The sequence below is a fragment of the Narcine bancroftii genome, chromosome 1 (genome assembly GCF_036971445.1).
Source record: "Narcine bancroftii isolate sNarBan1 chromosome 1, sNarBan1.hap1, whole genome shotgun sequence".
In the NCBI taxonomy this organism is placed as follows: domain Eukaryota; kingdom Metazoa; phylum Chordata; class Chondrichthyes; order Torpediniformes; family Narcinidae; genus Narcine; species Narcine bancroftii.
In genome coordinates this window covers 203241935-203257224 of record NC_091469.1, presented here as the reverse complement: position 1 = coordinate 203257224, position 15290 = coordinate 203241935, and the positions used below count along the sequence as shown (strand labels likewise).

The 15290-nt window shown below is 37.9% G+C and overlaps 2 protein-coding genes across 2 annotated transcripts in view; both read left to right on the top strand.

Moving 5' to 3' along the window:
• The window catches only part of LOC138753607 (adhesion G protein-coupled receptor D2-like), a 122010-nt gene extending 107315 nt beyond the window's left edge, over window positions 1–14695 (top strand). Inside the window, exons 13-21 of the mRNA XM_069916849.1 lie at window positions 2613–2724; window positions 3356–3491; window positions 4672–4779; window positions 5040–5154; window positions 5778–5877; window positions 6378–6474; window positions 10029–10134; window positions 10326–10407; window positions 14688–14695. Coding sequence (XP_069772950.1) covers window positions 2613–2724; window positions 3356–3491; window positions 4672–4779; window positions 5040–5154; window positions 5778–5877; window positions 6378–6474; window positions 10029–10134; window positions 10326–10407; window positions 14688–14695 — 864 coding nt within the window. The remainder of the gene's footprint in view (window positions 1–2612; window positions 2725–3355; window positions 3492–4671; window positions 4780–5039; window positions 5155–5777; window positions 5878–6377; window positions 6475–10028; window positions 10135–10325; window positions 10408–14687) is intronic.
• A 150-nt stretch (window positions 14696–14845) lies between these two features.
• The window catches only part of LOC138753556 (adhesion G protein-coupled receptor D2-like), a 116723-nt gene continuing 116278 nt past the window's right edge, over window positions 14846–15290 (top strand). Inside the window, exon 1 of the mRNA XM_069916744.1 lies at window positions 14846–15025. Within this exon, the coding sequence (XP_069772845.1) occupies window positions 14846–15025 (180 nt within the window). The remainder of the gene's footprint in view (window positions 15026–15290) is intronic.

The following is a 15290-nucleotide window of genomic DNA, read 5'->3' as shown; positions in this document are numbered from 1 at the left end:
CACTGTCACTCTGAGGTCACCTCTTATTTTTCCAACACATTCTATCTCTTTGAGCAATGTATATTAAAACTCTCTGCTCATGTTATCCACAGAGGATATTGGTTATTTAAGTCATTATGCCACATCAGACAATTAGTTTGAAGTCCAGTAATTATTCAATCGAAAACAAATAAGCACTGGTAAATCTTAAAAATTTAATCTCTATATCCATAGTGAAAGTCAATCACAAATCAATTAAAACGATAGCTGGTGTATCCCTGAAGTCCACCTGAACACCAACCTTGCGATTGGTAGAATTTTCAATCACAGCACAATGTCCAGTGATTGACAAGGTACTAAATTGGCTTTGTTGTTTCTTTGGGAGAATTCAGTGACTTTCTTTCCCTAGTAAATGACATGTCCATTACACAATCTTCAATTCCACTGGCATCTCCACTGATAAAGGGGCAGCCCACACTAACAAGCCACAGAGCCCAGGCATGGATTAATAGTCAGCAAGTAACATGCATGCCACTCAAGTACCTGGCAATGACCATCTCCAACAAGAGAGAGTCTAACCATCTGCCCTCATGATTTGGTGGTATTAATGAGGGAGAAATTAAATCCTGCACCTTTAATTTCCTTATGTTCACCATTGACCAGCAATTCATCTCAAAATAGTAAAATTATTTATTTTAATAATGTTTATTGCCCTATATATTATACAATGTACATATATTCCAACATTTTCAGATGAAGCAGCAGAACAGGTACTTGTAAAGAAAAACTATAATAGCAAACTACAATATAATCCCCATTATCCGGCATCAACAGGGATTGCGGATGTTGGATATGCGAATTTTCTGGTTGACTGAGACTCTTCCAATGCCTAACTAATACACCTGCATTAAGAATACACCATTTAAAAGACAAAAGACGATGCAAAATGTAATGTGAAAAGAAACAGCAGTCTTTAATTGTGTAACATTCACTTTAATCAAGTAATTCCCACAGTTTACAAAATTTAAATCGAACCCCAGTCACTGGCGCTGTAACAGTGCGCTAGCTGGTACACTAACCATGCCATCATTATAATTGACCCCCACCAATTTTAAATTTACATATTTTTTAGCTACCATAAATGCCAGTGTAGAGGACAATCCTTGAAACTTAAAAATGTTGCCTCAAAATAGGGTTGCCTTATATGCTGGGTTTAAAATTTGACCCTTGCTGGTGAAGTCTCAACACCATTGCCATCTTCCTCCTCCCCTTCCAAATCCTAGCTCCATCCCGCCAGCTTCAACTCAAGTGTCCTCGTCAGGCCCTAGGTGCACATTTACTACCTTCCTCACACTGACAACCCAACTCACCTCCACGCAAGTGTCCCATTCAGGCCCTCAGTGCACCTTCCTCGTGCTGACAACCCAACATCTCCACGCCAATGTCCTGTTCAGGCCCTCGGTACACCTTCCTCGTGCTGACAACCCAACTCACCTCCACGTGTGTCCTGAATAGGCTTTCAGGGCACCTTCCTCAAGTTGACAACTCAATTCACCTCCATACAAGTTACCCTGTCAAGCCCTTGGCGCACCTTCCTTGTGCTGTTAACCGGACTCATCTCCACACAAGTGGTGACAATGAAAAGAATGCGCGTGCATTGAGGGGCATTGCTGATTCAGTGGGGCAAACTTGCATGTGTCCAACAAAGTCTCAGCACTCCCCGCAGGGTCCATCCACGCAGTCTTATTTATTTGTATTTATTTATTTCCTCAATGTTTTTGACAGTTGTTCAAGTTTCTGGTTGATTGAATTCTGGATAATGGGGATTTTGCTGTAATTGAATTAAATTACAAGAGATAATAAATACACAAGATAGATCTTATTGTTCAACCTCTTACTGCATTATGATACATGTGACAATGAACTGGAACTTGATCTAGATCAGCAGTGCAAATATCGTAGTTAAAAAAGTAGACTGGGGGCTGGATACCCTGTGGTGAGTAGCCTTCCCACCATCGACAAGGCATAATTTCAGAATGCGATGGAATTTTAACTTGACTGAATGAGTGCAATGCCAGTAACTCCATTAACTCCCAAGAAGGTCGACACTATCCAGCCCAAAGCAATCAGCTTATCTGGCACCCCATTAACACCCTAATCATTCATTCTCCCCACCTCAGTAACTGTAGTGTGCACCAATATCCACCAGCAAGGAACACCACCCTGGTTTCCCTCCAAGTCATACACTGCCCTGAGCCAGAAATAAATAACCGAGCCAACATCAACACAAGGTCCAAATTCTGAAACTCCCTTCCCAGTAGCTCAGTGGGAGTACCTTCACATGATTCAGAAGCTGGGTAAATCATCACTCAAGGTCAAACAGGGATGGACAACAGTGGTTTTACTGGTGATACTCAGATTCCAAAGAAGGAGCACATTAAGAAAAGTTGTGACATGTTTATGACTGTAAGTTTGCATTGGCAAGATTTCAAAATGAATTCCTCCACATAGCTGCAGATGAAAAAGTAGCTTTGGAAAAGAAATTATAGGTAATGATGAGTTATTTATAGACTTGAATCTTGGATTTTAAAGGTCCTTTCAATCTATTACTGCCTCATAATTCTTTACCCTAGATTGTTCGGGGACCGATGTCAGTGGTTTACGGTGTTGATAGAATGGTGCGAAATCTGAACAAGGTGTCCACTTTTGGCCAGAAGAATATTGTCATTCAAAATAAAAATATCCGTACGTACAGCTTCAGGAAGCTCTTTGAATAAATACTTAAATGCCTTTCCGTCTTCTGCAATCAGACTTGATATGATAGAACTTTATCTCATCTGTTGTCACATCCAATAAACATATAGATCCTTAAGACTGTAAGATGTAGGAGCAGAATTAGACTGTTCAGCCCATTGAATCTGTTCCACCATTCAATTCATGGCTGATGTATTTTTTTCTATCAACCCCATTCTCCTGCCTTCTCCCCAGGACCTTAGACATCCTTACTAATCAAGAACCTATCAACCCCCAGTTTAAAACTACCCAATAACTTGGCTTCCTCAGCCATCAATGGCAACAAATTCCACAGATTCATCATCCTCTGGTTGAAGAAATTCCTCTCATCTCGGTTCTCAAGGGACACCCTTTTATTCTGAGGTTGTGCTCTCCCACTACTGGAAACATTTTCTCCACATCCACTCTATCTAGTCCTTTTGATATTCGGTAGGTTTCAATGAGAACCCCCCTCATCCTTCTGCACTACAGCCAGTCAGATCTAGAGCTATCAAACACACAAAGGAGTGGTATTTTAGGCAGTTCCATTAAATGTCAAATTGGATAATTACTTTGCATTTATTATTTCTGTTGTATTTTACAGAACTTGAAATCAGACAAAATCTGCTCCATAATTTTACAAATGGCTTTGAAGTTTATGTGGGTGATGGGATTAACAAATCATCTGATCAAATTGGACTTCCAAAGGAAACAATTGAAAGGCTTCAAGGAAAAGGAAAGTATTGGTCTGGTGGTCCATAGGTTTGTTAGAAATGGTCCGTGCCAAAGACAAACATTACTGATGTCATAAACAAGTGATATGTAAAACAAGATTGTAAATTTTATGATAAAACAAAATGTAAATACTCAAAATATGTTCCCACCTGCATTGGGAATGAACATGGGTGATCAAAAATCCTGTCAATGTTCTGGAAAGTAGTTTATGTTTGTGAGCCCTCCCATAGGTGGACAATGGAAGGTAAGGGAATACTTAAGGTCGCTTGTGAGTGAAAAGAGGTTGAGAACCATTGCTCTTTCCCCTTGTTTGCCACAACAATGAGGAATTACCACATCATTAAAGCCACACTGGAAGAAATGGATCTACTTTCCTTTGAAATCAAATAGATGAGCATAACATCTTCTTGTTCCCTGTACGTCTTTAGTGTGATGTTTCTTTTATTTCAATAAAGAGCTCAGCTCTGAAGTTTCAAAGTTTCAAGTTGTCTGTCCACTTAAATTCACATTTGTCCTGTAACAAGTTCCTGAGGTACATTGTTTTGAAGACAGGTTTGGTATGAATTTACAATGAAGTTGATAATTCCCAACACTCTCAATATGCCTTTTCTGTCAGTGGGTCTGGGCATCTCTAAACTTGCTTTCACCTTGCTCTTGTCTGGCTCTACACCTGCCTCTGACAGTTTATCTCCCAGAAAGGTGATTTCCTTCACACCAAACTGTTATCTTTCTCTGTTTAATCCATACTTCTGGATGCATTGAAGCACTTTGAGCCTTTTGTTGTGTTGTTTTGGTGTGGATCCCCATCGGATCATGTTATCCATGTACACACATACCCCATTTATGCTTTCTATGATGTGTTCCATTGTCCTGTGGAACATTTCTGGAGGTGAGAAAATTCCAAAAGACATCCTCAGACAGAAGTGTTGGCCAAACGGTGTATTAAATGTACAGTATTTTCTTCTATCATCATGCGGTTTTATTTGCCAGAAGCCCTGGGATGCATCCTATTTAGTAAAAAACTTTGCACCGGCCGTCTCACTTGTAATTTCATCTCTGGTTGGAATCTGATAACGTTCCCTCTTTATACTGGCATTCAAGTCTTTTGGGTCCATGCACATGTGTAGGTCACCGTTCTTCTTTTTGACCCACACCATTGAATTCACCCATCTTTATGACCCCTAGTGCTGTCATTCGGTTGAGTGCCTGCTTGAGCTTATCTTTTAGTGGCACTGAAACCCGCTTTGGGCATGCACTATTGGCTGTGCGTCCTTTTTTAACTGTATCTTATAGGTAAATGGTAGAACTCCAAACCCTTTGAAGATGATGGGAAATAGATCCAGTATTTTCTCTATACTGTTCTGTGCATGGTCACTGTTAATGTGATCCACCCTCTTTACTATGTTTAAGTTTTCACATTCTTTGTCACCAAGCAGTGAATAATGTCCATCTGGAACTACTGTGAACCTAAGGTGGTGCTCTTTATCTTTAATTTTCACCTTGAATTTACATGTTCCTTTTGTGTCAATGCTCTGTCCATTGTATGCTTTCAGCAGTACAGGATTTGCATGGATGTATGGCTTTATCTTCATTGCCACGATGTTGCGCTCAGAGATCCAATTGACCTTTAACCCTGTGTTTAACTTGAAAGGAATACTTATTCCATTTGTATGCAATGACACAGTCCATTTACCCTGCTCGACACTGTTCACTTTCTACACTACCATGTCCACGAAAATTGTATCACTGAGAGCAGTTTCTTCTATAGTGTGTACACTTTTACTTCTATTTAGTTTCCCTTTGGAAAAATATTGCTTTGCATAGTGATTCTGCCCTTTGCACTTGTTACAGACATTCCCATAAACTGGGTATTACTTTAGCACATGTTTAGTGCTGCATCATTTACAATTGAATGTCTCTCCATCTTTTTGTTGTTTCATATTTTGTTTGTGTGTGTGTCCAGACAATGTGGTTATGACTGTGCCTCATTTTCACTGGCTTTTACACTATCACTGAACTTTTTCACGTGCTGCAGAGCTGGTTCACTGGTGTGGCATATCGTCACAGCTCCAGCTAAGGTAGGCTCTGTCTCTCACAGCCACCTCTCTCTCTCACTTTCTTATCATTAATTCCAAACACAATTTGATCACAGATCAATGAATCTTGCAGCAATTCAAAATTGTATGTTCTTGCTTTTAATATTAAGTCTGTTAAAAAAGTATCAAATCTATAGCTGCATGCACAAGTGAAACACGTACCTCTCGAAGGTTTCATTTTTCTTTGACGAACAGTGCTCATCAAACATCTTGATAACTTTGTCGAATTTGCTCTGGTCTTCTGCCTCATCAAAAACAAATATTGAAAACCTCCAGAGCTTGAGGTCCAACCACAGTAAGTAGCAGTGTAATCTTCCGTGTATCCAGTTCGCTATCGATTTCATTGGGTTGCAGGTACAGTATAAAGCTTTGTTTAAACAGCCTCCACTCATGGTCAATATTTCCAGTCTATTTTACAGCATTAGGAGTTTTTAAACTCTCCATATGTTTACTGCTGATATCGACTTTTACTATGTATACTGTGTGTTTGTTTGTTTTTCTTTCACTCCTGTGCACAGCAGAATTTGGCTGTTTCTTCCACTTCTGGTACCATGTGATGTTTCTTTTATTACAATAAAGAAACTTGGGTTCTTTTTAAAACAACTAGATTTATTAACTAAGCAAACAGCACTAAGGACAGAACATACATATCAAACCTTATGTGGAGGCATCCATTTTGAATTTGCCCAAGATGCAACATTCCCCAGATGCTACACATTCCATCTCCAACTACTCCTGGTGGTAATACACTATCACTACATTTAGGTTGTTTGTTTTCTCTCTCTTGTACAACAGGTTTAACAGCCACCTTTGTAAACACCTGGTATCGAACGCTTCCCAATTTGCTGAACACAGGTAGTTTGGTGGAAACTGTTTTCGATGAAGGAATTAAGTAAGTAAAATTTTGCCATCTTTATCATCCAGTATAAAACAACATAGAAAAAGTGGGCAGAAAGATGGCAGACAGAATTTAATGCTGATAAGTGTGAGGTGCTTCATTTTGGAAAGAATAATCAAAGCAAGACATATGTGGTAAATGGGAGGGCATTGAAGAATGCAGTGGAGCAGAAAGATCTAGGATTAACGGTGCAGTGTTCCCTGAAGGTAGGAGCGCATGTGGATAGGGTGGTGAAGAAGGCCTTTAGTATGCTTGCCTACATAAATCAGTGCATAGAATATAGGAGTTGGGAAGTAATGATGAAACTATACAAGGCATTGATGAGGCCAAATTTAGATTACTGTGTGCAGTTCTGGTCACCGATTTATAGGAAGGATATTAACAAGATAGAGACAATGGAGAGAAGATTTACAAAAATGTTGCCTGGGTTTCAGCATCTGGAATACAAGGAGAGATTGAGCAAATTAGATCTTTATTCCTTGGAACGTAGAAGGCTGAGAAGGGATTTGATAGAGGTGTTTAAGATAATGAGAGGGATAGATAGAGTTGATGTGGAAAGGATACAAGAGAGATGGATACAAGAGCTCATGGATTGAGAGTTGATGGGCAAAGGTTTAGGAGTAACATGAGGGGGTAGTTCTTTACAGAGAGTCGTTACTGTGTGGAATGGGCTTCCGGGAAAGGTGGTGGAGGCAGGGTCCATTTTGTCATTTAAGAAAGAGTTAGATAAATATATGGATGGGAGGGAGATGGAGGGATATGGGTAGAGTGCTGGTAAGTGGGAATTAGAGGAGGGTACTTGGATCAGTGTGGACTAGAAGGACCAAATTGGCCTGTTTCCGTGCTCTAATTGTTATATGGTTAAATAATGTCTGTTCACATTTTTAAAAAAAATGTGTAATGCTTCTTTCAGAATCTGCCTCTGAATATTTTCCCATATTTTGAGATCTGGGCTATAACATTAGTATACTAGGATAATTATGGCAGGCAGACCATTTGCAATTGGTTATCTATCTATTTATTTAAATTATTATTATAGATTGTGTGGATGCACTGTGCTCACAAGGCTCCTGGAACAAGATAAACGTGGGACATAAGAGACTGCAGGAACTGAAATCTGGAGCAAAAAAATCAAACTGCTGGATGAACTGAGCAGGTCAAGCAGAATCTGGAGGGATGGACATTGTTTTGAGTTGAGATCCTCCATCAGGACTCTTTCTTTCCACCAGCAGTTTGATTTTGCTTCTGATTCCTGCATATCTTGTGTCTCCATCCACAGATGCTGTCTGACCTACTTGGTTTATTTTATAACTTAAACATTTTTTAAATTGTAAATGGCATCCTATAGGATTTCATGCTATTCAAGAGCTGTTTTTATCATCTGCTTACATTAAGTGTTGATCTGTTATTTTAAGAAATATCTCCAAAATAAACCACAAATCTGCTTTAGGTTTTTCCCCATTAAGTAATAGTCTTGTGAGGATTGAGAATTGTTTATTGTTTCGTACTAAGTTACAATGAAAATTTTTGTTTTGCATGGTATTGAAACAAGTCAAGATTCAATTTATTGCCATGTAATAAAAAGTGTCATCTTACACAAAATTGCTTTTGTCTGTTTTAAAGCAGACAGATTTGCCTTCGGCAGAAATTGCCTGGAGTGCCTCATACAGTCAGAGAAAGAGAAGCAAAAGAGAGTTCCCCCAGAGTCACCAAGTGTCCATGGATTCGCCCCAGCACTCTTGCAGCCACACAGATTCCATTCCAAGCCATCAGCAAACCTCTGATACGATTAGGAACCCTTCAGTGTCCCTAGCACCCTCTTGCATTCCAGTTCTGATACCTGGTACCCCTTCAGTCAGTTTCAAGCCAGTCTCCAGCAGTCTGCAGCCTCTTGACTGCCGTCTCCAGCAGCCCACAGCCTCCATGGGTTTCTCATAGGCAGCCCGCTGCCTTTGTGGTTCCTTCAGCCGCAGAACCCATCACTGGTCCACTGCCATGATCACCAACCCATGAGTCATCTCCACTTTATCAGATGGGGGTTTGTCTCCCCATTTTCTGGTGCCCTACTCCAGTCCTCTGCTTCCCCGGAGTCTGTAACCCCTTGTGGCTGGTGCTGATCATAGGTGCTGCAATCTTGGGACCAGATTTTAAATAAAAGTACCATCTGCTCATTTAACGGGCCGTTTAAACCCTGTACGGAGCTGAGGGCAGTTGGAATGAGCGGTTGAGCCCCATACTTAATAATAGCAGGTAGTGCAAAAATAAAACCAAAATGCAGAGTATAGTGTTACAGAGAAAAATTCAGTTACACAGTATAAAGGCCACAATGAGGTAAGGCCTGTGAAATCATGACATCACCTTTTACTAATGAGAGGCCCTCTCAAGTGTCTGATAACAGCAGGAAATAAACTCTCCTTGAATCTGGTGGTGTCTGTTTTCAAACACATCTATCTTTTGCCCAACTGGAGAATGGGAAGAGAGTATGACTGGGGTGAGATGGGTGCTTCAATATGTTAACTGTTTTCCCAAGACATAGGGAGGTGTAGAGGGTCTCAGTGGAACTGAGTTTACAACTCTCTGCAGTTTCTTTAGATCTTGGGCAGAGCAGTTCCTGTCCCAACCTGTGATCCACTTTCTTAGGCACATTTGTGAAATCTGGGAAAAGACATTGGAGACATGATGAATTTCCTTGAGTTTCTGGGGAAGTAAAGTCAATTGTGTACTTTATTGGCCATAGCAACAAGATGCTTGCACAAGGACAGTGCTATGGAGATATATACGCCTAAAAATGTAAAGCTCTATGGTTGCTACAGATAGGGGGTGTGTTCCATGCTGCTTCATTGTCAATGAGCAGCTCCTATAGAGATAGGGAGGGATAAAGCTCATGATCTTTAACACAAATAAAAAAATTTAGAAGTCTGAGTGAGCCAATGAACAGCTTTAGGCATATGGGTGAAATGGGCTTGTACATAGTGAGGACACATACAGCAGAGTTATGCCAGCTAAGCATTTCGGGGGGTGGGGTGGGGGGTTCTGGTGCTGGGTGGGGTGGAGAGACATTGGGTTTTTCCAGGTCAGGACATTGCACAGGTTTATGACAAAGAACTATTCTAGCATCAGTCATGAAGTCTGTAGTGTTGCTAGCACCTCATAGCTCCAGTGACCCTGAGTACATGCAGATTCCACATCAACAGCTCTAGAGCCAGGACTTAACCTGGATCACAGGAGCCTGTCTGTAGCATTGTTGTGTCATCCCTCAACTGCATACTTGCATAAGTGGAATGTGTCGCTACGCAGCAGTCAACTGGAAGTTCCATTCGAACAAAACTTGTGTTGCCATGGTTCGCTGAGACTGAAACACGGTGATTTTTATTTTGATTAACCACAGGCAGAATCTTTGGGGAGATTACATTCTTTACCTTTTTGCACATTTGAGTTTAAATCTGTATTAATAAACTGTTATTAACTTCACGTTTTACTAAATGCTAGATATGAGGTAATTTAACCTCCTCAGTTCTTCATGTGTTGTGTTCCTTTGCTGCACTCAGACACATCAGAACACAGGTGGCATCTGCGGTTATTTCATCCACTGTGTTCGTTGGAGGTTGGGAAGTCAGTACTCCGACACAGTTTAAACTGCTGCACAGAGTGAAGGTAAGAGCTACCATTTCACCCCCTGACCTATGGCTGATGTCAACTGACCATATGAGAGTCACGTGGTCACGGGGTCAGACAGACCTTTAATGAACAGACCAGCCCTCTCATCCATGTTCCCCACTCCCAGCCACCTCCGCTTCATGGAGTGTTCCATCAAACATTGCTTTATTCTGTCACACCCACTGTAGTATAGAGAGTCACGTGACCCTTCTGGTGGGAACCTAGGCGGAGGTCACTGCACCTGCCAATCATTGTCAAGCTCACCCACAGGTGAGCACACACTTTGCAATTGGCTTCTTTATTAAAATATTTTATTTAAAGTATTAGACCTTGATACATACAATCAGAAAACAAATAATATATATAGTCAATGAAAAATACATGGTATAAATAAGCACACTACCTCCTCCTACCCACCCTCCTCCCATACAAACCCTCCCCCCCTCCCTATCCCCCATACCCAGCCCCTCCTAACCAACTAACTAACCTAAAACCAAAAGAAAGAAGGGAGATGTATACTAGAATAACATAATTAATTACCATGCATTAGAGTAACACCACTACAGAATGGTCGGAGAATTCAAAATTTTAAACCAACATAATCCAAATAAAAGCTTCAAATTTTCCAATTAAAAACAAATGATCATGTAAATTATGTGTTATTTTTTCCAATGGAATACAAGATTTCAATTCTATGTATATTCAAATCAGTCTAATTTTTCCAAGTCATCCCTAAACATTTTCTGGCTACAGCCAATGCTAATCTCAAAAATGCAATTTGAAATCTAGTCAGTCTTAATTCTAAACTTAACTTTTTAATATTACCTAACAAACATACTGATGAATCCAATGGAAATTTAACTTTAAAAATAGCTTCTAAAAATTCTTTAAGTCGCAACCAAAAAGGTTTTACCATGTCACATAACCAAGTAGAATGTAAAAAAGAATCTACTTCCTTATGACATCTAAAACATAAATCTGAAGAAATTAAATTATATCTCTTTAATTTTTATGGAGTTAAATATAATTGATGTATAAAATTATAATCTCACATTAACAATTTTAGTCATACTATCTTTACATAAATTTCTCCAATCATCCTGATTAATTATTATCCCTAAATCTTTTTCCCATTTTAACCTAGCTTTTTGTAAATCTAACTTAGGAATTTTATTTTGTAATAACAAATACATTTCAGATACAAATCCTTTCTTCTCACCTTCTGTAAGTAAAATTTCAAATTGAGATTGTCTTGGTAACCTTAAAGTATGTCCAAAATTATCCAATAATAAAGCTTTAACTTGATAATAACAAAAAAGAGTATTTGATACTTCATAATTTTTTAATTCTTTGGAAAGAAATAAAATAACCCACTTCATAACATTCTTGTACAAATTTCATTCCTTTTTGATCCCATAATTTCAATAATTGATTATTAAGCATAAAAGGAAAAAGTTTATTCTGATATAAAGGTGTCTTACTTGAAATTTTCCCTTGTGTACCTATTGCTTCATTAATCATATTCCATAATTCCATTAAATGTATCAAAATAGATGAATTATGATTACATTATAATTTAGAATTCCATTTTTAAATAAATTGGCCTGTCTTCTTCTCACCAATTTGAGATAATTCAATATTTACCCATACCAATGATTTTTCCAAATCAAACATTCTATTGATAAATTTTAATTGTGCCACTTTATAATCATTTTTAATAATTGGAAGCTGTAAACCTCTTAATTTATATTTCCATGTTAATTTTTGTAAAGATATCCTTACCATTTTATCTTTCCTTAAAAACTTCTTTATAATAGAATTCAAATCTTTAAAAAAAATTACAAGGAATGGATTGAAAATGATATTGTATTCTAGGAAAAATATTCATCTTAATACAATTAACTCTGCCTATTAATGTTATCGGCAAATATTTCCATCGATTCAAATCATTTTTAATTTTATAAAACAAAGGTAAATAATTTAAATTACTATCTACTTTCATACCTAAGTATTTAATTTGGTCTGACCATTTAAATTTAACATTATTTTTACAAGTATAATCTGCTTTAACCAATTACTTAATCTTACTTTTTTCCCAATTAATTTTATAACCAAATATTTCTTCATACTGTTCCAGCCTATCATGAAACCATTTTAAAGAATTCTGAGATTCTGTTAAGTATATCAAAACATCATCTGCAAATAAATTAATTTTAAATTCATCAGTTTTCACCTTAATACCCTTAATATTATTATCTTGCCATATCAATTGAGCCAAATGTTCAATAACTAATGCAAAAAGAGCTGGTGACAAAGGGCAGCCTTGTCTAGTAGATCTTTCCAATGTAAATGGCAAAGATATCTGCTCATTCGTCACAACTCTGGCAATAGGATTTTTATATAAAGCCTTAATCCAACCAATAAATATTATCCCAAATTTACATTTTTCCAATACTTTAAATAAAAAAACCTCCATTCCACTCTATCAAATGCTTTTTTAGCATCTAATGATATGACCATTGGCAGGTTGGATTCCTCCCAAGAAATATGGATCAAAGAAATCAGTTTCACATTGATATCTGCAGAATAACTATTTTTAATAAATCCAGCTTGGTCTAAATCAGTGGTTCCCAACCTTTTACTTTCCACTCACATACCACTTAAGTATTCCCCATGCCATAAATGTTCTGTGATTAGTAAGTGATTGCTTAAGGTGGTATGTGAGTAGGAAGGGAAGGTTGAGAATCACTGCCCCAGACCCAATTATTACTGAAGTATTTTGCTTGAGAAAAATTATCATTGGCCCATTTCTTTTGGAGTTATGAAACCATGCACATAATGAGTCAATGAGGGATGATTAAAACAGTGGTTTTCAAACTTTTTCTTTCCACCCACATACCACCTTAAGCAATCCCTTATTAATCACAGAACTCTTATGGCATAGGGAATACTTAAAGAGGTATGTGAGTGGAAAGAAAAAGGTTGGGAACCACTGGTCTAAATGAATCAAAGCTGGTAAATATTTTGCCAGTCTATTTGCTAGAGCCTTTGTTACAATTTTATAATCATCATTTAACATGAGATCCAGTTTTCAAAGGATTTCTATCTTTCTTAAGAATGACTGTAATAATTGCCTGAGAAAAGGAATCCAGAAAAGAATGAATCTCTGTCGCTTGTTCCAATACTAATAAATCTTGAAATTTTTTATAAAACTCATATGTAAATCCATCTTAACCTGGAGATTTCCCATTAGATTGAAGTGCTTCTATAATTTCTCAATAAGTAAACGAGGCTTCCAATTCATTAATATCCCAGTTACTTAAAGAGGGTAAATGAAGGTCAGATAAAAAACTATCAATTTTAACTACATCTTTATCTCATTCAGAAGTATATAATTTCACATAAAATTCCCTGAACCCATCATTTATCTCTTGAGGTTTATATGTAATCATTGAATCCTTTCTAATAGCATTTATTGTTCTTGAAACTTGTTCCATCTTTAATTGCCAAGCTAAAACCTTGTGGGCCCTTTCCCCTAATTCATAATATCTTTGTTTAGTTCTCTGTAACAACTTCTCAAACTTAAAGTTTTGTAATGAATTATACTATAATTTCATATTAATCAAATGTATTGAATTCTATTGAATTCTGTTGTAAATCTTTTTCTGAAATTTCTATCTCTCTTTCCAATTTATTAACTTCAAAGGAGTGCTGTTTCTTAATTTTTGATGTAAAACTAAGATATGCTTTCAAGGGATCCCATAAAACAAACTTACTATTAACTGAATCTGCATTTATTTTCAAAAGTTGCTGTATTTGATCTCTTATAAAGTTACAAAATTCAACATTTTTAAGAACAAAGCATTAAATCTCCATCGATATCTGAACCTGTACATGTTATTAATAACAGCAGATATAACATGACCTTGTAAATGCACCGATATGAAAAATATATCTATTCTAGTGTAAGAATCATATTGAAATGAATAAAATGAGAAGTCCTTCTCCTTAGGATTTAATCTTCTCCATATATCAATTAAATTAATTTATTTCATTAACATTAATAACTCTTTTGCCATTTTAGTCCTAGTTACTGTTTTTGGAGATTTATCTAATAATGGATCTCAACAACAATTAAAATCATCTCCAATCATAACTTTTTCATATGCCTGTGTCAAATTAAGAAAATAATTTAATATAAATTTCTCATCATCTATATTAGGGGCATAAATATTCACCAATGTCCAAGATTCTGAATAAATTTTACAATTTATGACTAAAAGTCTACCAACTGATTCATTTACTGATTCCAACTTAAATGATAATTTCTTATTAATCAGAATAGCTACACCTCTTTCTTTAAAATTAAAAGAAGAAGCTATAACCTGTGTGTGTGTGTGTGTGTGTGTGTGTGTGTGGGTGTGTGGGTGTATGTGTGTGGGTGTGTGGGTGTGTGTGTGTGGGTGTGTGTGGGTGTGTGTGTGTGTGTGTGTGGGTGTGTGTGTGTGTGCGCGTGCGTGCGAAATCCCTGTGTTGATTTCCCCCTACAGGTAAATAAAGGTCTTTCCTGCGATGTAATTGTGTTCAAACTTGTTGCTTCTCGGACTCTCCAAACCTGTATACTTCATCACAACCACCTGGCTTATTTTTGAGAATGTTTCCTCAATTCAAATATAGGGTGAATTCAGGAGAGGTTGTGGGACCTGACATGTTGTGGATCTGCTGGGATTGCACAATAGTTGTTGCAGCTCCAACTCAGGGACTCTTGCACTCCATGTCCAAGGGACATGTCAAAAGCTATATTGGAAAATCCCTCCCTCCTCACACAAGCAACAATTTACTTGAATCTGTGCCAAAGCCAACAGTGCCAACGCTGCCACAGTTGCAGGTATCAACCTTGGCTGCATCTTTCCCTTCCTCCACCTGAACTGGGAGGGGAGAGAGCTCAGGGATGAAGCTCCCATTAATACTCTTCTTTTTTTGTGTTACTACTGAGCTGGTGCGAAAGTAACCTCAGACTCAAGTAGGAGGAGCAGGGGATGATGAGGTGAGCCATGGGTGGGGGGGGGGGGGGGAGGGGGTCCACTCAGACCAATGGAGCAGGAAATGAGGAGATTTGAATTGTACGGGTTAGACCGCAGAATGCTGCTGTT